General features: G+C 41.4%; 1 protein-coding gene across 2 annotated transcripts in view; it reads right to left on the bottom strand.

The window, feature by feature from the left end:
- COL4A6 (collagen type IV alpha 6 chain) overlaps positions 1-26,279 on the bottom strand; it is a 110,469-nt gene that overhangs the window by 22,339 nt on the left and 61,851 nt on the right. The window contains exons 1-16 of one of the 2 annotated variants that reach the window (XM_059859061.1): positions 21,654-21,672; positions 17,083-17,217; positions 15,916-15,960; positions 10,209-10,325; positions 9,423-9,491; positions 8,514-8,549; positions 8,034-8,096; positions 7,367-7,402; positions 7,189-7,230; positions 6,253-6,345; positions 5,189-5,242; positions 3,763-3,822; positions 3,352-3,396; positions 2,720-2,773; positions 1,351-1,420; positions 526-636 (exon numbers count right to left, since the gene is read on the bottom strand). In XM_059859061.1, the coding sequence (XP_059715044.1) occupies positions 526-636; positions 1,351-1,420; positions 2,720-2,773; positions 3,352-3,396; positions 3,763-3,822; positions 5,189-5,242; positions 6,253-6,345; positions 7,189-7,230; positions 7,367-7,402; positions 8,034-8,096; positions 8,514-8,549; positions 9,423-9,491; positions 10,209-10,325; positions 15,916-15,954 (889 nt within the window). In that variant the 5' untranslated portion in view covers positions 15,955-15,960; positions 17,083-17,217; positions 21,654-21,672. Of the gene's footprint in view, positions 1-525; positions 637-1,350; positions 1,421-2,719; positions 2,774-3,351; positions 3,397-3,762; positions 3,823-5,188; positions 5,243-6,252; positions 6,346-7,188; positions 7,231-7,366; positions 7,403-8,033; positions 8,097-8,513; positions 8,550-9,422; positions 9,492-10,208; positions 10,326-15,915; positions 15,961-17,082; positions 17,218-21,653; positions 21,673-26,279 lie in introns of those variants that run through there. The other variant, XM_059859060.1, reaches the window with a different exon arrangement.

The following is a 26,279-nucleotide window of genomic DNA, read 5'->3' as shown; positions in this document are numbered from 1 at the left end:
TGATTTTGTTGGCAGTTCCAAATATCTGGATTACTGCAGGCCAGAATTTCCCAGATGACATTCAAGTGAAACAAAAACTTTTGAGTGAGATCTTGGATGGGACAAATGGGTTGCACGCCCAGTGGGTTTATCAAACTAATCTGTTAGCTCTTTATTGCAAATATAAAAAGTCATTTAAAAATTTCAAAAACATTCATTATAATGTAAAAGGCAGGAAAAGTTCTTCCAATCAGCACATTCAACATGGAAATCAAACCACAGCCTCCTGTGTACACTGCCACGCCAAATATTCACATGTGAAAACCCGGGCTGTAATAATTATGGCACCGATTCTGCTCCCATCCAAGCCAACACAATTGGCTTCCCTATGTGCCATCCCTGCTTCCTACTTCTCATACAGCAGCCTTCAAGGAGCAGGGAGAGGCTTGCTCCAATACCTCCACCATCTCCAGGCCACTATCCAGAAACTTCTCCACAAAACCCAGAGCAAACGGCCTGCCAAGAGCACTGTCCCAGCTGCTTTACCTCTCTCCAGGCCTGGAAACCCTGGAGCCCCTGGAAGGCCTGGTAAACCAACAATCCCTTCATCTCCTGGAGGACCAGGTATTCCTGGGTTTCCAGGGTCACCTGGGGCACCTATTAGAGAAAGAGGAAAACAAGGAAGAAAATCTCATCAGAATTTCTGCTGAAATACTGTTCAATTAATGCAGTAGCCACTGATCTCTCGGATAGCAAACGCTGCCAAGCTGTGAGCAGGAAATCTGTCAGTCAAAGTTTATAATACTGGGAAAAATTCCTCCTGAGCTGTTACAGAGGTTGTTTCAAACTTGACTGAAGGAGAAAGAATAGGAGAGATCATGCAATTTGACTCCTTACCTTTATGGCTTCAGAGACTGTTCCCATGCAGGCCTCAGTCAGCTGTGGCATTAATTAAGCTAATTTTTCTCAACAATATTCTTGCCTCATTGGACAACAAATAACAGCAGAATGACATTTAGAGCACCCTTTACCATGCAGCACCATGAAGCCATTCTTTCTTGGGATAATGAAGGGAGGTTGAAGTGTGTCTACAGAGCAGACACAGCACTTGCCTGTGCTCACACACAGTCTGTCCCAGGCAAGACATTCTGCCTTGAGACACATCATTAAAATGGCTTTCTTTAAATTCTGAAGTTATAAACAGAGAACTAAATATATGCGTAGCCAAACAATACAGAAATAAAGAAAAAATAACAAGGGATAGATTAGACCCAATATACAATGTGGGAAAGTGTTAAAATACAGTAAGAAAGAAAGCTGGATCAGAAAAAGTGCTTTAGATGAGTTCCAAAAGAAAATGGAAATGTGTACCTGAAATGACTACACCTTCCCTGTCAATAATGACAGGAGGACCTGGGGGACCGATGTCACCTAATTCACCCTGTAAAGAAAACAGATTCATACCACACTCAGATGGGGGATGGAGAGGAGGCTGCTGGTCAGGAAGCAGACTGTATTATGGTACCAATGTCTGCAGCCATTCACTGAGTAACCATCATTCTTTGTCTTGCTGAAGAATTCACTTTGTTCTGCTATTCATAATCATCTGCTGTCCTGACTGACATCGTTCCTGTCTGATGAAACTGATGGCTGCTTCAGATAAGATGGCTGCTGCTGTCCAGCCATCCTCTGAAGGTCTCCAATTACCTCAGTAGGAAACACAGACATGTATATACAATGTGTACTGGAGACCAATTATGTCAGCACACTGACCAGTATCAGGTAGATAATATCTGTTCACTTTGTGGTGAAAGCTGCTACGAGCTATCTCATTTTTAAAAGCTTTCATCACTGCAGCTATCTGTTGCCTTGCAATACTGAATTTCAATAACAGAAGCTTACAGAAAAACCGTTTCCTTTGTAAAATCATCCAGGTAGAACAAGCAAGTTGTGACAAACTGCAGTGTCATTCCTTCCTCTCACTGACACTCTCAAAGAGTATCAGATCCTCTTTGAAATCACAAGCACAAAATTTGACTGTCATCCAAACTGCCATCATATTTATCATATAAACACCATGCAGTGAGCCAAGGCAGTGCACACTTCATGGCTTCTTCCAGTAACACTTCTCTGTACAGAAACATCTAATACTACTTCTTCCATGTACTCTGCACAAAACATCCCTTCAGTACTTGCATTTTACAAGTCTGCAATCTTGGTGGCAGATCAGTGTTTTCACAGCAAACTACTAGCCAATCATTTTCCCCTCAGTTTCCAGCTGACTGCCCAAATTGTAAGATACCCAGAAAATGTCTGCTATGCATCACCTATATTTAGTACAAGAATTTGAACATGTTCTCAGGTTTGTTCATACTTGTAGAACTGTGATCCAAGACTTCAGATAGCCTCAGCAACTATCTTAACATTAACTCACTTCCACTTAATCTTCCCTCAATGGTCCAATAAATATGGCATTGGTGTAAGGATAAAGGAGACCAGAAAGGCTACACCTACAATTCTAAGTCATGAAGTCCAATGATTAACATTGAAAAATTATTAAAATACCTGAGTATTCATAGCTCAGCAACCACTCGCTTTTGTGCTTAACAATAAAGTGAATAAGGAACTTAAACATACTGAAAATGACAGTGATATAGAGGCAAACAGGAGGTTTGACTGGATGATAGTTATTTATTCATGCAAATACCTTTAAAAAACCAATGCTTTAGTGAGAAGTTACCTTCATGCCTTCGACTCCGTCCAGTCCTGGATAGCCTGGAACACCTGGGTGGCCCTGCAAAACCCCACAGGAGAATGATGATACACAGTGAGACAATTAGGTGGCATTATTTTTTAGCTGTGACATCTGCAGAGGCTGAACTCAAATCACAAACCAATTTCATTGTCCTACCAAAAATTTGAAGAAGAATTAAAGAAAGAGAAAACTGATGGCATCAATTTCTCAGCACTCACAAAATACCAGAGCTCTTTCAGGCCTCCTTGTGAAACAGGTGAGAACTCGTGAGCAGGCTGAAGGTGTGCAAATCAGGACAACACCTAGGAGTTCTCACAGAACTGTAGAAATGCTTGCAAAATGAAGAGTCTAAAACATTCTTTTCCTTGTCCCACACATTTTTCCCCCCACTGTTTTCTCCTTCTAAAAAATTATTGGCACCAAAACATTTAAAGTAACACTGGGAGATGCAGGATCTACTGATTTTGTACTTTCTACTTAGCTTAACTACTTCAATAAGGCAGGTATATTTTTCCATCGGAGAACTTGAGGCCACAATATAAGGAAGTTGGTAGATCTTAAGCAGTTAGAGGGCTTCTGTAACTCTTAAGAACAGTAAAAAATAGAAGAAATTTCACCTTTCTTCCTGGAATTCCTTCAGATCCATCCAGTCCCAAAAGACCCTAAAACAGCAAAGACATTAACTTTTAGAGGCTCCATCTCAGCTTGATCAGGCTTCAAATATCTCAGCATCAAAGAATTAAAAGTTAAAATTTTCAAAAGAAAAAGCTACCACTGCCTTTCTTATCTCTCAATTATTAACAATAACAATGTAAAGAATTTAACAAAATAACTGATAAAAGCAGGACCGATAAATTGTAGTGTGGTCAAGACTTTCTATCAGACAGTTTATTCTGCACACACAGAACAGAATGTCTTGGTCTTCCTGGTGCAGAGGAGCACATCAGGGCAGGGAATGAGTCTGTTAATGAAAGGCCCACTTCATGTGCTTGAGAACAGGCATTTAAAGACTTGGTGAAGTTACCTACCCTGCCACCTGGTAAGCCAGGCACACCTTTTTCTCCTTTTTCTCCAACACCTCCAAAGCCCTGAGGAAAAATGTCAACATTAAATCTCTGTGATCTGTTTGGAATTGAACAGCACATCCCTAAGTAAAGGGAACACAAACCCATTTATTAATACAAACAGTACAACAGTGAGACAAAGGGAGCTGACTGCTTCTGCTGGGACTACTTTGTCCCAGAAAGAAAAACTCCTATCCATCAGACTTGGCAGTATGTGCAGTACAGGACCTGCTTTATTCCCCAAGACTTCCATCCATTTAAACCATGGCATATATCTCAGTGTCAACTGCAAGTGACCCCATGTTACAGACAGCAAAGACCTGCCAATGCTACTCTGTATTCTATTCCACATTGAGAAATTCTTTCAAGTCTCATTTCTTAACAGCAGCAGCTCAAGGGAATGCTCAGGGCATGCTTTTCCCTTCCAAAGCCCATGAATGACACAAAACTGGAATTTTCATGCTCAACATATGGAAATGTTTGGTGGCTTTCCCAGTCAGCAAGAAGTATCAAATCCAGAGATAGAACACCAGGATTTAATTTCAGCAAGAGTTACAGTAGTTAAGCAATTTCCAGGCTTCAATCTTAAAATATCTTACAGTTGTGGTTAAGTTTGTACATATGCTCAATTTCACCAGCTTCAATGGGTCTCTTGTGCTGCATAAAGCTAAGCATGGAACATGTTCAGAAAGGCTAATAACAAACTGTGCTTCATGTGCAGGTTTTTCTTGCACGTATTTCTCCTAAGAACATCTGTAACTGAAGAAACTGGCAAACAATTTATCTTATTAGTCAGAAGTTCCCAAAAATATTTATTCCCTAAACTTATTGAAACAACCTCTGTTTACAAAATGTTTTAAGCTGGGAAATAGCTCTCTGGAATTCAGGGGTAAATTGTTTTTCTTAATTCATATAGAGAAGATGCTACACATGCTGAGTTGATTAGCACTAATATTCAACATTAACTGCATATGGATAGAAAGAAAGATCTGCATGTGCTTTACAGCTTTAAAGTATATATGTTTATATACAATAAAAAGGAAAAAAAATAGGATTTTTAAAAATGTCTGTGAGACAAGGAACACTGCCATCAAGTGGCCATGCTATGGGCAGAGCTCTGAGCAGGTCTGCAAACAGCAGGCTGCAGGTACTGAAACCGGGGCAGCTTTGCAAGTCTGTGGTAGGACAGTATTTTATTCTTTGTATCTACAGGACAAAAAATGATCAGATTACAGTTACACTCTTCAAAAAGTCTTGTGAACACTTTTATCAGATTTTCAAAGTTCTCTGGTGCCTAGAAACTCCTGTAGAGGCCTTGTGAGCCATGCAGAGGTTGCTGAACCATCTAACCCCTATTGGGCACATGTTAAAAACACTCCTCTGTCCTTACCGGGATGCCAGGCAATCCTTGGTCTCCAGGGAAGCCTTGAGGACCTGGCTCTCCCTGGCAGGGGGAAGATACAAACACAATAAATCACTGTGCCTGTGAAAACAAGACCTTCCTGTCCACCCACCATGCTCCTGACACCTAAAGCAAAGCTTGTCCTTTGTTTGCCAGCCAGTGCCCAGGGTTTGTGTCACCATGTGCTGCATCAGAGGCTCTCAGCACAGAGCTGGTGCTTCCTCTGGCCACTGCCTGGCAACTGCTGCTCTGCTGCCCACAACTGCCACAAGCCAAACCAGGGGCATGTCACACCATCAGCTGGGAAAGGGCAACATGCACAGTGCCTCATGAAAGCAGCAAAACAGCACATGATGGGACAGCAATGTTTTTCACAACTCTGCTTAAAAATTCCAGAGTGAGCCCAAAGGAATGGGGTTTGTCTGAACCTCAGCTCACATTAATGTAAATTGACTAAGTAAAACAATCTCTCATAACTTTACACAGGGGTTCAGGCAAGCTCAGACTGGGCTCCCAAACCAGCCTGTATAAGTCCCAGATTAACACAGTATGCCTAAATTTCAAATGTCTAGAGAATCTTTAACTCAATCTTTAACTCAAACCACACAGCTTTCATAAAAACACTGATGACCTAAATTCACATCCCAGTAACAACAATGCAAAGGTGAAAAAATCTGATTATTTCAGAGTAGTGTGCACTAAGGCAAAAGAGCTGGAGCTTCCATTTATTTTTTCTAAATTGATTTTTTTGCTTCAGCTGACACAATTTCACAGGTTCAACAAAAACAAACTACAGTTCACTTATTTTTAGGATTAATGACAAAACCTTTAAATAGCTTCCAGATTTCTTCTTCTGAGAGGTATGTACTCTCTTGTGGTCCACAATGCTCTGAGCTATGAATATTTTTATTCAATAACCATTTGACAGAATAAACTGGTACAGAAAATTATTTTGATTTGGAAATATAACAGCTCTCATTGTTCAGTGATTTTGTTCATTCTTGAATAAAGAGCATGGAGAGGGAGAGGGGTGACAAACTGAATTTACAGACCTTTTCTCCTTGCTTCCCCTTTGGAAATCCCATGAATTCCAATATTCCAGTGGATGGTGGGGGACCTGGAGGCCCAGGCAGCCCCACATCACCCTGTAAACAAAAGAGGAAGATATTAACATAGCAGACCATGTTCAATTTTCCATGGAAATGGCCTACAAATCAGAAGAAAAACCACTTCAGTTATATCTCGTGTATATAAATCTGTGTGCCTGAATGCTGGCATGGGACTTTGGTCACGGGAATCAAAATATCAGCTGGAAAATCAGGATGAGCAAAATGCATCTGTTTCCAAAGCCTTGTGGATATAAAACACGCCAAGGGAAAAAAAAAAGGCTCAGCTATTGAACCAACAGGAAAACATTGCGGAAAACTTTGGGGAGAAAAAAAAAGAAGAGAAGGAACAATTAGAATTGTGGAAGATGGAGAACCAATTTCAACATCAGCAGAATCAAGTCCCATAATGATTACTTGAAGAAGCCCCATTTTGCCTGTGTAAATTCTGACTGCAAGACACCCATTTAGGATAGTGAGACTATAAATTACACACCAGTTTACTCAAAGAATGGAATGAAAGCTAGGAAGAATTAAGTAATTGGAACAACTCAATACAACAGGTGATGGTGCAAAGAAACTGAGCAGAGATTCAAAAGATGCCTAATGACCTCAGGTCTTGATAACCACAAAAACACTGCACTGACTTGAGATTTCTCCTTCTTCTTCACCCAGAATAGGCTCCCATCCTTTTTAGTGTACCAACAAATAAGGAAGCAGCAAGATTCTTCAGTATTTGAACCATCAGTCAGTCCAAGAGAAGAAGAGAAAAAGGAAAAGAAGAAAATGCTAGAATCCAGCCTCCATCTAGAGGACCAAGCTGTGATGGAACTCTGGAGTATTAATTCATGCTCTTTCCATAATAAAACAAGTTTCACTTACCTTTTCTCCTTTCTCTCCTTGAAAGCCTAATCCCATGTTACCCTAGGAGAGAAAAAAACCATGGATGAATGACTAATAAAACAACAGCAATGACACCACTCCTTATTATTTAAGCCCACAGCACGGTTAAACCCCAAAAATTAGGTGTAAAAAGAAAACAGGAAAGGTAGCTACTTACTTTTGGACCTGGTGGCCCAGGGGGACCCACTGGACCCTAAAAGTAAACAAGATCAAGATTTTATTCCTTTTGACTTAATTAGGACGCAAACAACTAGAGCAATGCTGGGATCTGCAGTGGTACCTGAACTTTCTTGCCTCCAAAGCAAAAGCAACACACATGCTCTCAAGTCTTCACATCTCTAACAGCACAGCTCTTTGGTAATGTCATTAATTAAGAGAAAACTTCAACTTAAACCCAACAAAAATGTAGTTTCGTTTTACCTTTGCCCAATAGAAATTCTCTTGTAGGATCTTGAAAAAGCAACTCTAACACATCTCATGGCAAGAAAGGCTCCAAGGATCAGAGGTCAGCCCATTCCCCCAGCCCTGGGATGAGGCAGTGCTCAGAGCAGTGTAACAAGGTGTTGGTGTTTGCAGGGAGCTCTGCAGAGCTCTGCTGGAGCCCTCGTTTGTTGCTCTGGATGCCCAGTGAGGAGCCTCTGCTCTTGTGATCAGATTAAACTACCCAAAACTGAGGGTCCTATGCTGGAAGTCAGCTGTGCTCAGTGCTTTCAGCTGCACAGGCATTCTTGCTCATTGCCATGACACAAACAGAGACAAGGGAAAGGAAACCGCCAACCGTTGGAACTGTTCTATCAACAAATGCAACAGCTGAGGTCTCTTACCTGCAAACCTGGTAATCCTATAGGGCCTGCAGCACCTACTGGACCTGGAAAACCTTTTGGGCCCTATAAAAAGAACAGAAGACAAATAGAGGATGTGTAGAATTTACCCCATCAAACCCTACCCAAAGTGAGTCTCAGAAAACATAAGTAATATCTCCTAGTTAAGTAAGCCAATTTAAATATTAAAGCAATTTATTTCATATTATTAGAGGTACTTTGAAAATCAAAGTTACAGAGTTCAATGGTAGAAGGGAGTTTGATTTGAAAAAGGAATAATGAGGTAATAGGAAAATTTGGACTTTCTCTACCATACCCTTCCCCTACTCATACCCTTACAAATCTAGAAGTGCTTACACTACTGGTATCACACATGTAAATACACATCCCACTAATTTGAAAAAGGTCCTTGAGACTCCATACCTGAAAATGTACCTACTTAATACTGTTTAAAATCATTATGCCCCATATTAAACAACTTACAGGAACTCCATCCAATCCAGGAAGACCATTTTCACCCTAAAAATCACAAATGCATAGGTAGAAATTACGCAACATTATTGCAGCAAACTATAAGGAACATCAAGCTTTGTATAAATAGAAATATTTGAAGTTAGTTAATGTTAGATCAAGTGTAAATGGGAAAATATCTTGAAATCTGTGCTTCCATATTTGAATTGGGTAATGGAGACCTCTAGAGAAATTGGAACCATTTTATTTATGCGTAACAAGAGAAAATAAAGTGGCATTAAAAATATTAATTACAAAACCACTGAAAGTACACTATAAAAACTCTTATTATATGACTACTATAAAATATGCAAAAGCATATCATCATAATAAAAAATTATCTTTATTTCCCATAATTACAGAAATAAATTAATAAAGACCTATTTAACTTCTACAAACTTATGAATGTACATAATGTGGATAGAATTTTAGAGGAGTTCCTAATTTAGACCCGCAAAGTCAGTGTGGAGGCCTTATATCACAGAGTGAATTTTTTAGTATTTTCAATATTTAATGAAACATGTATGTAACACAAGAATGTGACTGATAAACTTCTAGTACCTTCCAGTTCCAGAAACACTGAGAGGCAGCAGCAATCTCACAGTAGAAGCTGTAACATGCACTGAACAGTAACAGGATGAGCAATGTCTCAGCATCCCAGTATGGGATGACTAAGATCTCTTCAAAGAACAAGCAATTCCAGGTTCTGAGAGTATTCTGTGTCATTAATGAAGTTATTACAAGGCCTTTTGCACAGCTCTGCACTCAGACACCCAGGACTGACACAACAAGCAATCAAAGCTGCAGTATCAGCCCTGCAACCTGTGGGACATCAAAGAGTTTTTTGTACTGCATTTTCTCCTGTGTGATGACAAGTCTTACCTTCATTCCTTTAAGACTGCCTTGAGCAAAAACAGGTTCTCCTTTAAGGCCTTTTGGGCCAGGACGACCCTGATTTAAAAAAAAAAGTAAAAAATAAATTTCTTGAAAAAATACTGCTTTAGTTTTGAAAGACTCTCTAATTAGCATAATGAACAAGGCAAACTCCTGGCTCCAGTTAACTGTAAAAGTACCACTGCTGCTTTGCCAGAGAAGCTGTGCTATTATGAGAACTAAAGACTTCCTGCAGCTTTAGAAAAACAAGGTTCTGCAAACATTTTCTCTGGTATTTTCCTGTTTATATTAGATTTTATTTTAGGCCTTTGACAACCTTAGATCCTATTTGAATCTGTTTGACATGGTAGAACTCCCCTCTTCATATACACATCAATGCCATTTAGAGGGACCTTGGCAGGCTTGAGGGATGGGCCCATGCAAACCTCAGCAAGTGCAAGATCCTACAACTGAGTTGGGGCAATCCCAAGCACAGATTCAGGCTGGGCAATGACTGGATTGAAAGCAGCCCTGGAGAAGGACTTGGGAGTACTTCTGAATGAAAAGCTCTCAGTGTGAGTTTGCAGCCCAGCCAGCCACCCATATCCTGGGCTGCATTCAAAGCAGCGATGGCAGCAGGTGAGGGAGGGGATTTTATCCACAGGACCTCTAACAATTCTAACAAACTTAGGTTTTTTTGGCTTCTTCATAAGTACTTGGCAGTTACTTCTCAACAATGTCACAAAAAGCAAATCCTGGTTAGTGACTACAGAACACATTTGAGTTGGGACGTACAGGCAGTCCAGGTAGGCCAGGAAACCCATCAGGTCCAGAAATGCCAGGACTCCCAGTGGTGCCATTGCAGCCATCGAGGCCAGGAGGGCCTCTGGGTCCAGACTGCCCAGGGTGACCCTGTGTGAAGGGAAAGAGAGAGAATGTCCAACAGGATCTGTTATTTGCCAGTAATACTGCTGTCCCCAGAAAACTGATATCTTCCTTCCAAATGGCAACACAAACCAAAAGAATTGCACAACTCCTGACCAAGCTCAGTGTATGGCAGAGTGCAACAGAACAAGCTTCTTCAGCCAGCTTTGTTTACCCTCCCTAAAGGCTAAATCCTAGAACACTGCCTGCATTCATCTGATTACCTTTTTCTCCAAGGGATAGTTTTCTGAAGTACATAACTTGTGCATGAGTAGGTCCCAAAAGGGACCATCCCACAGCAGTGTGAACCATATGGAATGTAACAGTGTCAAACTGCACGCAAGGGTGCACCTGACACCAGGAATAGAAGCTGCTCATGTGAAAGAAAGGGCAGAGGCCAACTCAACAATACTGAGCATTTATAATCCAAATCTTCTTGGAGTTTCAGTGACTTCTCTTCCTCTCCAGTGTGGATTCCTTCTTTTAATAGATCAACAGATGTTAATGCTCCAGTATCAGGCCATTCAAGCACAGCAGCTTTATTTGTTATATTAAATATGAGACCTGGCAAAGCAAACATAAGACCCAGGCAAAGTAACTGGAAGAAAGATCCAATTAAACTAACAACATTTTCAAAAAAGTATTTGCAATGGCCAATTATTAATCAAGCAGAGCAAAATATAATTGTACCTAATTCTGATTTTATATGTCTTTTGGCCTGGTATAGCTCAGCTAATTTGACTGGAGTTTACTCAGCATGGTACTAGTGCAAAGGAGATCAAAGTTTGGGACTTCAGGTAGTTTTTCTTCACTGCCACATGAGTATGTGAGGGCAGAAGGCAGAAAGGCAGAACTGTCATTCACAATGCTCAAGTGTCAGGCAGCTCCTGATTCTGCACTGCTTTTCCTATAAGTGAGTCCTGTGGCACTAAACAACATTGTTTTAAGGCAAGAAGAAAAATTAAACTTATGGAGATAGTATCAGTAACTTGACAGTTCTCTCTCCCCTCTGTACACGGTGATCTTGACTCATCCCAAAAGTACTTTTGTTTGATCCCAAAGATTTGTCCTTAAGATATGGCACTAAGCAAGTTATGACTCACATTAGGAAAGTAAAAAAAACCAAACATGGATAAAATGGAGATAAAGCAGAACATTAACAATTCTTCATGGCTGACACTTAAAATAAAGCACATTTGCAACACTAAAGGTCTTCCCAGTCCAAGCCAATAGCATTTACTGTGATGAAACTCAATAAGAACTTTGCAGTAATGTAAAGCTTTTTATCTAAGGATCTTTAAATACCTTGAAAAAAATGTGGGAATGCTATAATCTAATTTTATAGATGGGAAGCTCAGGACACACAGTAGCAGGATGATTTTCTCAAGGATGCAGAACTACTTGGGCCATATTTATGTAATTACTCGAGCTGATCACTGGCCTCAGCTGCTGCCAGGACAGCTATTCCACATTGCTGCTTATTCACACATACCTCCTCCCTGTGCTGGCAGAGTAGGAAACAAAGACAGCACAGAAATAACTGTTCTATTTCTTAATGGGGTTAATATCCAGTCAGATTAAGTCCTTGGTCCAGCTCATTTGGCAACTGCATTGACATTTGTGTCAACAAAATCAAGAGAGACCTGATCTGCTTTCTGTCAGTCAACAAGGTACAAACTGAATCAATGTCAGGTGTGTCTCAACTGGACCATTAAGGCAGCTCACCCAGACAAGTAGAAATTTGAGATTTAACAAGGAATGGAATGAAGTCATCCTAAAGCATTACCATCAGAGACCACCGCATTAACAGTACAAGTTGCTCTGATGATTAGTCTGCTTGTCAAAATAACCACATGTGGCGTGCAAGCAGGGACTTGCCAGGCCCTGGTAAAGTAACTGGAGTAGGCTGAAGCAGCAATTTATTGCCACTTAAGATTTTTCTCTTAGAAATTACTTTATTAATTTGATCCATGCAGGATGTCACAGCCAAGAGCATCAAGTCTCTGACAGGACAGGCAGTGACTGCAGAGTCAGAGACCAGAGCTGTCAGTGTCTACCAGGTCTTTCACTTTGTTTACAGCATAAATAAGACCAGGAGCTATGTGGGACAAGTGCACACGTATCTGGTTACAGCACAAGGTGACCAGCTGCAAGGTTTAGTGAAGCTGAAAGGGCCAACATCTGCCCCTCAGAGTGAGACAACAGGGAGCCAAGCTGCTCCAGCTTTCCTGCTGGCCCAGAGTCAGCCCGTGGCACACAGCTGCTGGGTGAGCCGTCCTGGGAAACGCTTTGGGTGAGATCTCCTAACTCTCAGACCAAGACAGCCTGTAAGAGGCCCAAAGCACTTTGGTATCTTCTTAAAATGTGAGTAGGGCTTACATAGAGAGGACATAAAATTGCTGATCACAGTGATTTCTTATGTGTGCTAAATAAATTTGTGCCCCCGTCACTTAATCCCATGGCATCCATATCTGTGGTTCTGTGCCAAAGCATGACACAGACTGACACACAAGCACACACACATATTCTGTGTCTTTTGCTTTAGGAAAACAATCCACAGGATTTCCTACTTTAAAGCTAATCTGCAATCAGAGTTCATAATATTTTGTTTTAAGACCCTTATCTGAGGAGATATTGAACACCCGCAACTGACTTCCTTGAGAGTTGCTAAGTCCTGCCCTAAAAGAAGCTTTTTCCCAGGGGTTTAAAATACTGATTTAAAGAGCTGGCTTGACCTGAAAAAGAGGTGGTTAAGAGTTTCATTGCTCTCACCTCCTCTAATTCCTGTTTTGGCAGATGTGCCAATTGAACACAAGCACCTCAATTGACTAAGGCACAAGACTTTCACAGACTTTACTTATACATGTCAGGGTGGGTGATTAGTTTACAGATGCGAGTTAAAACACAGGCTGGAGAGATGCTTGTGCTCTCTGTACTCACAAAAGGAGGCATTTGGTGTGAGACAGATAAGGAAATTTGAACTGGTTATCTGGGCCCTCCTTTATCTGACTCTTGCTGTACACTGACACTGTGATCCCAATGGGCCTCTTTTGTAAATCAAACAGGGAAAAGGCAATCCCAACAAGAGAGCTTGATGAATAATTAAAACAGAGAAACAAATGCAATTAGGGATGAATACAAAACTAATTGAATGAACAGTTTCATGGGTTGCTAAGGCAAGTCCCCTTTCTACAGCCATCATCAAGTGCTCTCTTTGACTCTAGGAAGGTCACAAAACTGCCTCTTCATACAGCTTTGGCTCTCATGGCACAGACAAGGGCTCACTTATCATAAAAGCATTTCCTTCTAGAACTCCTTGGACAGTTCATGAAAAGCTATATACATCTCCCAGCTTCAGCTCCAGCCTTTGCCAGAGGCGTCCTTGAATCTTGTCTTATAGGAAAAAATAAACTTCCCAAGTAGGGCTAAGGATTTGAGGGCTTCTCCTACAGCATGACATGAAAGTCTAGCAATAAACACATGTAGCTGCTGTATTTATTAGGTTGAAGGGATTAGTCAGGCCAGCTGCAACAACATGATTTACTTGCCACCAGCATTCCCCAAGGGAACTCTCTGGAATACCACTTCCCTTAAGGTCAGCAGTGGGATTCCCCTCTGAAAAAGGTCTTGCCCATGGCCATGACTAAACTACACCTGCCCACACTTACATATCTGCATACTACAAAGAATCTCTCTTCATATTTAGATGTGCAGAGATAGCAATATATTTTTACTTCTCCCATGTTCTCTCCTTTGCTCTACATTCCACATATCCATATGAAGTGCTTATATTTGTCTACACTTCACAAAAAATCTAAGTTGCTCCCTATCCTGAAATGTAATGACAAAAGTAAAAATATTTACTCAAGTAGTGATGGTTGCTATTTTCACCCTACAATGGAAGCACTTATCTTAGCGGTTATAATGTAAGCAGTATGAACAAGTTTCCCTTTCCCCTTTTCCTGCCATGCAGTTGTGGCACAGAAGAGCCACAGTGCTGAGCATTTTGCTACTCATGACCAGCAAAATCTGTCTCTTTCCCATTCACCCACCTGCAGAATGTTGCAAAGCAGAGTAGATCTGCTTATGCTGGAGGCTTTGAATCCTCTCATCTGCCTCCCTGCTCTCTCCTTGGAATGCCTGTCCCTGCCAACTACCTGGCAATGGCTGCTGCTCTATCTCTGCCTCCCCTCACTGTTGGGAATCCCCTTTCTCTAGAGCCTCATCTGAAAAAACACCCTGAGAACAGCATGTTCCCACAGTGTGTTCAATTAAATTAAGTATTATGGGAACAGCTTGTTCTCTTCAGACCTAGACAGTTGGCTGGTGGTAAAAGAAAAAAAAATAGCAGCAAGGGAGTAGAGCAGGAGAGAAAACAGGCAAGGATGAGCAGAGGGGGACTAAAGGACAAGGGCCAGGAAGGAACTGGAATCAAACAAGTTCATTTACAAGGCCAACTGTGCATTTTCAGCCAATCTATCACAAGTATTCTGGTTTTGATATGAAGTAAGAAAACACAGCTCAATTGTTGGAACTCCTAGCCACATGAGAAAGCAGGGAAGATGAAACAGGGTATGAGCGTAGTCTGAAGGCACAATGACACACAGGATGGAAAAATGCCATCAAGAAAATAAAAATAATTCTAATATAAGAAGGCAAAAGCAGGATGAACCAAAGAGTGTAGAAAGAGTAAGGAAGTTTGGGGCAACTTCTAAAGCTGATCCAGTTAAAGTTCCCCTGAGATACAGCAAGATAGTGCAAAAATCACTGGAGAGACTAAGCAAAAGAAAGCTGGCAAAAACACTCTAGCCACCTAATTTTTTATAAACTGTCTCTAGAATGCAAAGTTCTAAAGAATGAAAGAAATAAAAAGTTCCTGATGGTCAGGGAAAGTGGTTACCTACCTGTCACCTGATCTAAACCAGGACTAGAACCTAGAAGAGAATTAAGGGTTATCTGGAGAGCCTCAGCTCTCATCACTGTTTTCATTCATGTCATAGCAAAAGATGATTGAGGGAGACCTGGTAACAGCTATCACATACAAGAAGGCTACTACAAAGCAAAAGTGAACAATCTTCTCTTTGTGTCCCTGATCAGTAACATGAGAACCAAGAGCTTTAAACTGCAGAAAGAAAGACTGAAGTTAGCAAAGCTTTTCTAATAGAGAATTTAGGCTCCATCATCACAAGGTTTTAAAACTGGTTAGAAAACACATGCTAAAAATGGCCTGAAGCATAGCTGATCATGCCTGTTTGACTCTGAGGTCTCTTTCCATTCTGCAAGTCTATGATTTTATGATACAGGGGTTTTTAGACAGTGCTGAGGGAACTGGTGCTGAAAGAAAAGCTAATCAATCATGCAAATGATCCCCATGTAACTCAGGCTCACTTTCTGATATGTATCAGCTTCCCATTGTCTAACAAAACAGCATGGAATCACCAGGTGGATAAACAAACACTCAGATAGAGGCAAGCAATTGCAAGGTACACTACGCATGTGCTAGGACAATCTAATCATGTTCAGGTGCTTTTCTTGTGATTACCATTCTGGTGATTTATATTTACATATGCAAACTTACTGGGATCCCGTTGATTCCCTGGAACCCTGGAACTCCCATTGGACCCTGAAGAAAAAGAGCACACGTTATACTTCACTTCATGGGTCTGTATATTTCAGTCACCTGGGATGTATTTTTCACTCCAACACTCTCAGTCTTGAACTTCTGCTTTCAAAACCAAAAGGAGCAAACTATCTCAGGCAGATTCCCCCTGACCACAGGGGTCAGTGAAGACAGGAACTGAGCATCTGAGCTTGACTGGATGCCAAATGAGTGTTTCAGGAATGTTTTAATCAGGCAATTTAAAGTAAAAATATAATCTCCTACTGCACATCTGGGGAAAACAAGATGCTAGGAAAAGAAACAATCTGCTATAAATTTAACCCTTGTCTTTCCAAGAGTTTCAACAAAACTTACATACTTTTCTGTCTATAGTTGAATAGGACCCTCAGAGATAGGCAGACCACTGCATTAACTACAGACTGCCCAAGCTACAAGTACTTGCCACACCTTGTTGCTCTGCTCTGAATAGCAGCAAAACAGACTGTGCAAGCAGAATTCCCTTACTTGTTCTTGCTTTGGAAAGGTAAAATATATTTCTTCCACAAGGGATGAAGAGAGAGAGACTCCTATGGCATGTTGGTATTGCATATATATAATTTCAGGGGATAGAAACAGTTCTGGAGTAAATGGATTTTTTTCAGTGCAAAGAAATTGTTTCCAATCGTGCACATTGCATTCATTGTCATCCAAAACTTATAGGCTACTCTAGTTATTATGATGTAGTGTAGTTTATTGTATTCTGAACTGCAGATTTTGTTTAGTACCTATTCTTTTTGCTTTTCTAGACACCAGCTCAGGATCTTCTACACAGGAACCAGCTCCATGTCTCCTTGAACAGAGTGTGAATAATAACCATCTACCCCTGGGCATGTGCAGTGACAGACTACTTGCAATAGCAATGCTCATTTGGCTGTAGTTCACCTACCAGGATAGCTATACTGTCAGTAGCTTTAGCATCTGTATTCTCATTCAAAAATAAGTGCAGACAATTCTCTAAAGATACTGCTGAAATGCCATTGTATTTTTATCCCTGGACATATAGCCCAAGATTATCTTTATTCACTCAAAAATATACAGAAGGCCACAGAACTATTGCAGGGACAGAAAAGTCACTGCTGAGCCTACCTTGTCACCCTTCTGTCCAGCTGGTCCAGGAGGGCCCACGGCTCCTCTCTCACCTTTTGCTCCAGGCAAACCTTCTGGGCCAGTAAATCCAGGTGCTCCTATTGGTCCTTGAAGCCCAATTGGTCCTGGTCGACCCTAATATACATTAAAAACAAGTCAATGCATCATGTCCACAAACTCCTTTGTAATTACTCTTTCCAACTCAACTTTTTATACAGTTTGATACCGCTCTGGCTAGTTAGGACATCCTAAAGTTTTCCCTGTCCATTTTCAGACAAAGACTGCCCAAAATTGCACAGAGGACTAGAGATGGGGCCACGCCAACACAGAGTGGAGAAGGTCAACCACTTCCCTAAACTGTCTGGTGATGATGTGCTGAATCATTAAAGTTGGAAGATCTTGCAAGATCAAGTCCAGCCTTGGACTGAATACCACCATGCACATTAAACCATATTGCCAACTGCCACATTTGTTCATTTTTTGAACAATTCCAGACATGGTGACTCCACTATGTTCCACTTCTTAACCATTCTTTGCAGTGAAGAATCTTTTCCTACTGTCCAGCCTGAGTCTCCCCTGGCACTTGAGGCCATTTCCCCTTGCACGACCACAGGTTGCCCAGAAGAGGCCGAACCCCACCTCACCCCAACCTCCTTTCAGAAAAGAGGGTCAGAAAGGAGTAAATAGGGTCGCCACCGAGCCTCTTTTGCTCCTGGCTAAACAAGCCCAGCTCCTCCAGGCGCTTCCCCCTTCAGCGGGGTCTGGCACACAGGTGTGATGGGAAGGAAGGGCTTTGCTGCCCTTCCCTGGACACGCCGCAGCACCTAAGAGTGCTTCCCATCACACCTGTGCTCCAGACCCTTCAGCTGCTTGCTGCCCTTGCCTGGACTCCTCGCAGCACTCAGAGTGCGAGGTCGCTGTCAGAAATCCCCTTGTCCTGGAGGAGCCCGGGCACAGGAGGGAGCGGCGCGCTCCGCGGCTGCAGAGCCGGGCAATGCCGGCAGAGGGCGCGGCCCCCACGGGTTGGCGCTGCCCGGCTCGGAGGTGCCCTCAGCGCCCGGCCCGGCCCGGCCCGGCGTTACCGCGCCCTCAGCGCCCGGCCCGGCCCGGCCCGGCCCGGCGTTACCACGCCCTCAGCGCCCGGCCTGGCCCGGCCCGGCCCGGCCCGGCGTTACCGCGCCCTCAGCGCCCGGCCCGGCTCGGCGTTACCGCGCCCTCAGCGCCCGGCCCGGCCCGGCGTTACCGCGCCCTCAAGGCCCTGCGGGGCCGTGCCCAGAGAACAACACAGACACCACCCTAAGCTCCCACAATATCAGCAGAAAATACGGTTTATGGCCATGCTTTCCACTGGCAAGACGATCAGTGGTTCACACAAAGTTGCCCGCGTAAAGGATCGAGACTTACAGTAAAATAGAATAGAGGAAGGAGTTGAAAAAAACCCCACACTTTAATAATTCCACCACATAATTCCCTCTCCTTTTAATTCTCATGTCCATGGAAGTGTGTTTCCCTTCTACTTCCCTAACTCCGTAAAACAGCAGAAGGAATGCAGCTCCCTGCTGCAAGTGTTTTAGTAATCTCAGCGGGAGACATACAAAGCCCTGACTCATGGCTTGGCAGGTAAAGACTTTTACTGTTAATTTAAAAACGCATTGTTACATGTTTAAAACCAAGCAAAGTGAAACAAAGTGTACATAATTTCAAAAATTCTTTTCCCAGGATCATTTTTAGTACCTGTTTAGCCTAAAATTTTTTTTCCCATATTCCATGTGTCTTTCTTCACTGTTGTTGCAGTTTTCTTTTAACTGCAACAATTCTCCCATATCGCTCTTTCTGTTGTGATTGTTTCATCCTGGCCTTTTAACGGAGGTCAAGTGCATGTTTGATATTTCATACCTTTTCTGTCTAGACACTGTCCACAGTGTGCACTTCCAGAGGCACAGACTCACATCTGAAAAGGCTTTTATGTTGATTATTTTTAGCTTTCTTCACTCTGGGCTAATTACCAATGGAATCCTTTATATTGGAAACTATATAATCAGAACATTATTCCCCAAATCTTCAGCTGTCCTTGGCAACCATACACAACAAGAAACGTTAAAAATCATGTGTTTTACTCTCACTTAAAAAAGTTAAAGCTGAGAATGAATTTCCCATAATCACAAGCAATTCAGAGGCTTTCAGGCAACAATTCAATTACAAAGCATGGATTGTGGACTGTTTACCTCAAGGCATCACAGCAGTGCTGAGGCATAACCTGAAAATGGGCACAGTTACAGTCTTACTTACCTCTCACAAAAGAAACGGCATCCAAGAGGCCACCAGGTTTGCAGAGAAAACACACTGTGAATTCCTCATTTGTTTGAATTGCTAATACTTCTGTATTCCATTAGCTTGATTGCCTGGTTAATGACAGTGTTTCACAATGACTGGAACTGAGGGGAATTAACATTTTAGGAGGCTTTTGTTTTGCTCTGCTGCAGGTGGCTCTGAGAAATACATCTAGACCGGAGAGTAAAGGCCAGCAACTACACCTTCTGCTTGTGTTTGGATGAGCAACTGCGACAGAAGAATTAAATATGTTCTCTGTGATTTCAGGGCCCACAGCCCCATTCAGGGCCTTCTCCTGCATTAGTGCCCTACAAGAAAGATTTTAACAGCACTTGAAGATTTTGTCCAGTGCCTTGGAGTGTCACTAAAGCATAAGGACACAGTAAAGTGCTTCTAATCTCTCTGATAATGTGATTATGCCATGATAATCAGGCTCTCAAGAATTCTCACTGTTTCTTTTGAAGTCTGTGTGGATGGAAATCATGTTTTCTATGCTGAAACAAAGGACTTGCCTTCACTGCTAAAAAAGCAGTATTTTTCGTCACTCAGCAGCACTCCCATGAACTGTTCCAAGATTAGAGCATTATAAAGAGCAGGCACAGTGGCATGCAGGAGCAATTCAAGGATAACAGCACAATGAAGACTCAGGTTTTACCACAAGGCAAACTTACAGAGCTCAATGCCAGGTGGAACTTGTCTGACCTCAATGTGCTTACCAAGTCTTTACTGTGCTTTAGCACCAGGATTGCTCTTACTTATCCAAAGGATAAAATGGATGAAACAGCTCCTAGCAGTGAGGACAAGAACAGAGCTCTCTATATTTAATCTTTAATGTTCAGCATATATTACACAGTAGCCTGCAAAAAAGCCATTGGCAATTAATGCAAGTGTTTTGGTTTCCCAGATGTATAACAATAGTTTTTAAAAAGTAAAAACTTATAGATTGCTAATAATACTAAGCAATAACAAAGCCAATGAAATTACTGTGACTTGTGAATGTTCTCTCAAATGTTCACTAGAACTTCATATATTTGAAATCAATGACCTGCATTCTCAACCATATTTGTGCACCAGACTTTTGCAATGCAGCAGCGCTCTAAAGGAGATGCCTGTCTGTAATGAATATGATGCTGGTAAAAATAGTGTTATTTTTTTATATACCTGGGCATTTTCATAGATAATTTTGGATTCTAACCAAGTTTGTGTCACAAGATCAGCATGAATCATGTGTATCTCTGTTCTGCACACATCCATTGCAAACCGTTACAAATACACAGCTGGCTCAGACATTCAGCTTTCCATTCTCAATGTGTGGTAAGCAAGAGCAAAAAATGCCTGCAAAAGGAACCTCCCATTGCTTCTGAGTCACCACACTGCAGAAGGCAGTAAAACCAAACAGCCTGAAAGTGTAATTGATGGCAGCGTCTTTCAAGGTGGAAAAGGTTCTGCAACATGTTCCTTCTTCCTTATATCCTTTTAAATTCACCTGTGTCCCAGGGTGTCATGACGAAATGCTTGAACAATGGGTAATGATGGGGCCTCTGCTGCTGCCCAATCCAACACATCAGTTTCTCTACTGTCCCTACCCCTTTTGCCAACTCTAATACCCCACATAAATTTTCGCCCACTGAAGCAGAGCTGCTACACATAGCACTGCAAATTCCAAACATTCTTTTATTTCCCATTGCCTCTGTGGGCTTGGAGAATAAAGCACAAATTTATTTGATTTGTCACTGTGTAAAGGAACATGCATGGAAGTGGTATGGAACCACTGGATAGGCCACTTATTTCTGGGACAAAAAAAAACAAGTACATACTTGGGGAACAATTCAACTGGCCTAAGTCACAGTCAAATGCCAACTCAGTGATTCATCACCATAAAAAACACTGGAACCCACTAAGATAAATCTAGCAGCTCTGGTAACTGAGCAGAAAATACTACTGATCAAGAAAGGCAGAACTGATTCCTACTTTTGTTAGCAAATTTGTAGACTGCCATATTTCAAGCAACAAAAAGCACTATTCATTTTCTAAGCAAAATTAAGGTCCCGTGTATGAAAAGAGCAACTGGATTTAAATATGCTCATGTCTTCTGAAACTAACATGTGGTTCCTCCTCTATGAGAATTCAGTGACCAAATTTTTTAAAAGGTTCTTATTCACATTCTCTATTCCTTCATCCATTATTTGCCCCATAAAACATGTTTTATTGACACAAAAGATTGTTAGTGAAATACTTACTTCACAAGCAAATGCTTTCTAGCTTGAAGCATCTTATGCTTGTTTGATGTCATAAAGGTGAACCAAACAGCCAACAATTAACTCATTACATTCTGGCCCTAAAAATGCATGTTCTCATACACAGCATACTCTAAGGCTGAAACTTTTAAGGAAGATCTCCATACCCAATTCCTGTTGGACAGCACAGCCTGTCCAAGGGACTGGTCCCTCAAGATGCTCTTTCACACACACAGATTGTATTTCCCATTTAAACCAGGGACATTCTCCCTGATGAGAGCCACCATGTTACAAAAGCTGGCCCAGGGATCTCCCCGAACTCAGAGGAGGGCTCTGTCAGTGACTTACCAGTGCAAGGCAGCCATGGCTGTGAGCAGCACAGCCTTGGGCCAACCTTCAGCTTCCCACCTCCACTTCCTTCCCTCTCCTCTTTGGTCTGCTCTGCCTCCACAGCAAGATTCCCACAGCAGTGGTTTCTCTCTTGCTAGATAGACAGGGAGTAGCACAACAGAGTCCTGCTCTCAGCTGGGGCCCCACAGTTCTACTGTAATAATAATAATTACTGATGAAAACCCCTTCAGTATTTTCCTAAATTACAGGTCAGGTATCCACTGCCCTGCTCACATTCCAGAGTAAGTAATTATTCTCCCTACTGAAAAACGCTTTGTACTTTTAAAGAAAATAATTTTTCTGTTTTTCCTTTAAAAACTTAGGGGAACCCCTAAGTTAAAAATGGCTGCTTTAGTTCGTTCAGATAATTCACTGCTCCTCTACACAGCTTTTTACCTACACAGCACGAGAAGAATACAAAAAACTGTATGTGCACACAGAAATAATGGACCAGAAAAAAAAATCCTATGCAACGATCCTGCTTCATTCAGCATCCTCCCAAAAATCCGCCACTGTTTGGGGTTTTTTTTCTGTTTTGTTCTCTGTTTAAGGAAGGATATTAGGGTGAATTTTTTTTCCCTTTAATTTTAACAAAAGAGACATTTTTTTCATGTACCATATAAAATCCTTTCGTATCACAATGCCTTTCAGAAGCTTTCTATTTATACAAAGCAGCCTTTGGCATGCTCATACTGCTGACTGTCAAGGCTGCTCTGGTCATCTCAGGACCAATCTTTTAATGTAGTAATGGGCAACTGCAGGCTGGGTCTTAACACAATTTTAAACTTTAATTCATATGATGAAATCCATTTTCAAAAAGTACTTCTGTTATTTCCACTAAGCCTGACTAGACATGACTGCAAGTAGAAAATCTAGGTGATAAAATATGTGTGTGTGCATGTATATGTATGTATGTATATATTTTAATATATATGGGTTTACCCTATTTTTTAATTGCTTAAAAAATTATTGAAATTTGATTCCACAAATCATTTGATGAATCCCATACTTCAGTAACAAAGTTGTAAAGGATGGTTTACCACATTATAAATACATAACTATAGATGAACTCTAGACAATTTTTAAGAATATCTGTATTTTTTAATTGGATATTCAAATCCATGAAAATCTTGTTCCTTAGAATGCTTGATTTCCAGTTAAAAGCTTTCATGAAACATCCTGATCCAATAAATTCCACATATTTGCTTCTTCTATTTAAAACACACAAAGAGACCACATACTGTCATCTTTTTCCCCACCATGGACAATGCCAGGAGTGACTCAATATGAACTGAGAGTAATTATTCCATTTTATACTTCACAACTTTCTGAAGCAACTATGAAAAATGTATGAAAGTGAAAAAGAATGACTTCAATTTTGGTTGCTTTTTTTGCTTTGATGTTGTGAAATGTCCAAGTTAGATAAGAAATAAGCTCCTGTGGAAAGGTTCCAGGCCCCAGAGAGCACAGATAACATGAAAGCCTGTGAGAGCCCTTGTGGGCTGTAACATCTGTGTGAGAGCAGCACCACTGAGGCCACAACCCTCCTATGCTGAGCTCCAGACAGGAGGGGAGCCACAGGCAACACCCACAATGCTGGGCACTACAGCAACAGAAAGATTTGAGCTATGGGGATTTTTTAAAATAAAGAACAAGCAGCAGGATGTACAAAGCAGAATGATGACTTACATTGTATTCCAATTAAACAAATAACCAATGTATGAAAATTATGATTTAAAGTTTATTTTTAAGGACCTGCATTATGTATTTGAATTACATTTATTTGCCTTTTTCACATTCAGTCAAAATTATACCTTTTTTGAGCAGAACAAAAGATTTGCAGAGACTAGATCCTGATGAATTGCATTGCAGAGTGTCACCACAGCAGAGGTGATCACCCCTCATCACTGATTACCCACTGTTTGTTTAAGCCAATTGGCCGTGAGCCCCAGGTGATATTTGGTCATCTGAGATTCAATTTTTGCTGTTTGCCACAGCAAAAGCTCTTTTTGCTACCTTGACTGATATCTTTAGGGTCTTTTCGTGTTTTCAATTGGCAGAGCAGTACAAGCTTCATACACATTCATTGTCAATGAAGACAATTCATGCAGACAGCACATGAGACTGACAACAGGCACTCCTCTGAAATCATACACATGTTTAAGCCTGAATTAGAGGTAGCTGAGGAAATGAGACATGAAGGAGGAGGTAACATAAGCAGGAACTGCTGCTGCACCTCATGGAGCTCTGGCACTACATTACACTCATCAACATGCAAAAAAATAGGGCTTTTATTTAAATACTCAATTACAAAAACTTAACAAAAAATGTTGAAGCAAGTGAGGTCTAACTGACTTCAATTTTTCATTCCTGACTTCAAGGAACAAAAGAGCATAGTACAGCCAAAGGTTTTATGGTCTTTTGCAACCTCAGTTCATATTCTCTCCCTCAAGCCTTCAGTGCCTAATCTCTAAAAAATGTTTTAGAAAGTCTTTACAGTTCCCCGACCTGTTCACATAGGACAGCAGCTGTCATAACATTTTCCTGCCCTTAATTGAAGGAAGAAAATTTGAGTATTGTGTACATCTCTTGACAGCAAAATAAGTCCTGAACTGAATTTTAATACAAAAGAATTAGTTCTTTCAGAAGAAAACACAGGGTTTCCCTAGAATTTCTTTCCATTCTCCTGGTGGCTGGACAGGAAAGCAGACAAGGCAGCATATGCAAAGTGTTTTCCTCCCCAGGATGCACACAGCTCATCTCTGGTGAGAGCATGGCAATGACCAAGTGGGAGCTCCTTGGCAGTCAGTCCCCACAAGAGGGATGAGTAGAATGACAAGTGAGGGTCACAGCCCCTCTGTTCCCTGGCTCTCGTGGCCATGAGTATATAAATGTGTATATTTATCATGTCTCCCACACATTTGGTAAGATTAAGAAAGTTATTGTTCACAAAAAATTTAAAGGAGTTTTACTTAACTCATTACAGAGGAAGACACAACATTAATCATAGGTATTAGACAAGTCTCCTGGGGAAAACAGATGTTGAATCATAGTAACTTAGTGGGCAGCCACATCAGGACTGCTGCCCACAAACCCACAGCTTCTACCTCTCCTTAAGATACCCCCTAGAACACACAACGTTCAGGGATCTGCCGTGGGCTCATGAGGAAAGAAGAACTTGCAGTTCTTCTTGTGTTATTTTCCCTTCCATTTATCCCTAGCACCCCAAAGAACAAACCAATAAAAATCTCAGTGTGTTTCTAAAGAACTGTTTAAGTGAGCAGTGACAATGAACTTGCTCCCCCTGCCTCTGGCTGGCATTTCCAAGCTGCCTTCCCCCTGGACTCTAGTGACAGAAGATTCATTGTTGCAAAAAAATGTTGTCAGTAGAAAATTAGCTGTATTAAGTAGTGTACTGAGCAAGTGAAATCCTGCCAGTGTCAGGCCTGTTAAGACTATTAAAAGGACACTGTATCTAGAAAGGCAGCGAGGGTTCAGCCACATGCTGAAGCCGAGCAGACTCCAAACCTCCGCAGGGTCTGCTGTGTCCAGATCTGTTAATTTGCTTTGGGCTCCTCTCCAGTTCTTTCCTTTACAACCAACCCTTTTTTAAAAAACGTCTAATTCCCCTTTGCAAGCAAAGGCTATGAAAAGTTAGTGTTTCCTCAGAGACCGAACAGGGATGTGGGTAAAGAGTAGATCTAGCAGGAAGCGAGTGCCTGTACACATTTTCCAAGTACAGCTATTCCTTAGCAGAGAGGATGGTTTGAGATTGCCTGGTGCACTGAGGGGCAGAGCTGCAGAGTGTCACGCATCCCACACAGGCACTGCCCACGGGAATCCTGGCTGCACCTAGAGAGAATGAGAGCTGCACTCTGTATGGGAGGGAGGGAGGAAGGAATTCCCTATTTTTCACACTTCTTACAGAAGTTTCCTGTGTTGCTGTCAACCATCTCACGGTATTCCAGCTAAACCAGAACAACTTTTTTTTTGTTTAAATGCTGCAAAATTAACGACTAAGAGAACAATCTTTATATTTAACAGCTTGTCTTTGAATCTTCATAAAAGGTGTTCAATCTTTGCTTTCTACTCTTTGTCTATCTGCAGATATTCCAGTCAGTAATGTGACTGCTCATATCAATGACATTTGTCTTACTGCATTTTGCAATAAATTAAATAGCAAGGTGAATTTTTTTGCAGAGATTACTTAATATTAACTAAAATAATACAGATTTCTTT

This window comes from Haemorhous mexicanus, chromosome 14 (genome assembly GCF_027477595.1).
Source record: "Haemorhous mexicanus isolate bHaeMex1 chromosome 14, bHaeMex1.pri, whole genome shotgun sequence".
Lineage (NCBI taxonomy): Eukaryota > Metazoa > Chordata > Aves > Passeriformes > Fringillidae > Haemorhous > Haemorhous mexicanus.
This window is presented reverse-complemented; position numbering and strand designations above follow the sequence as displayed.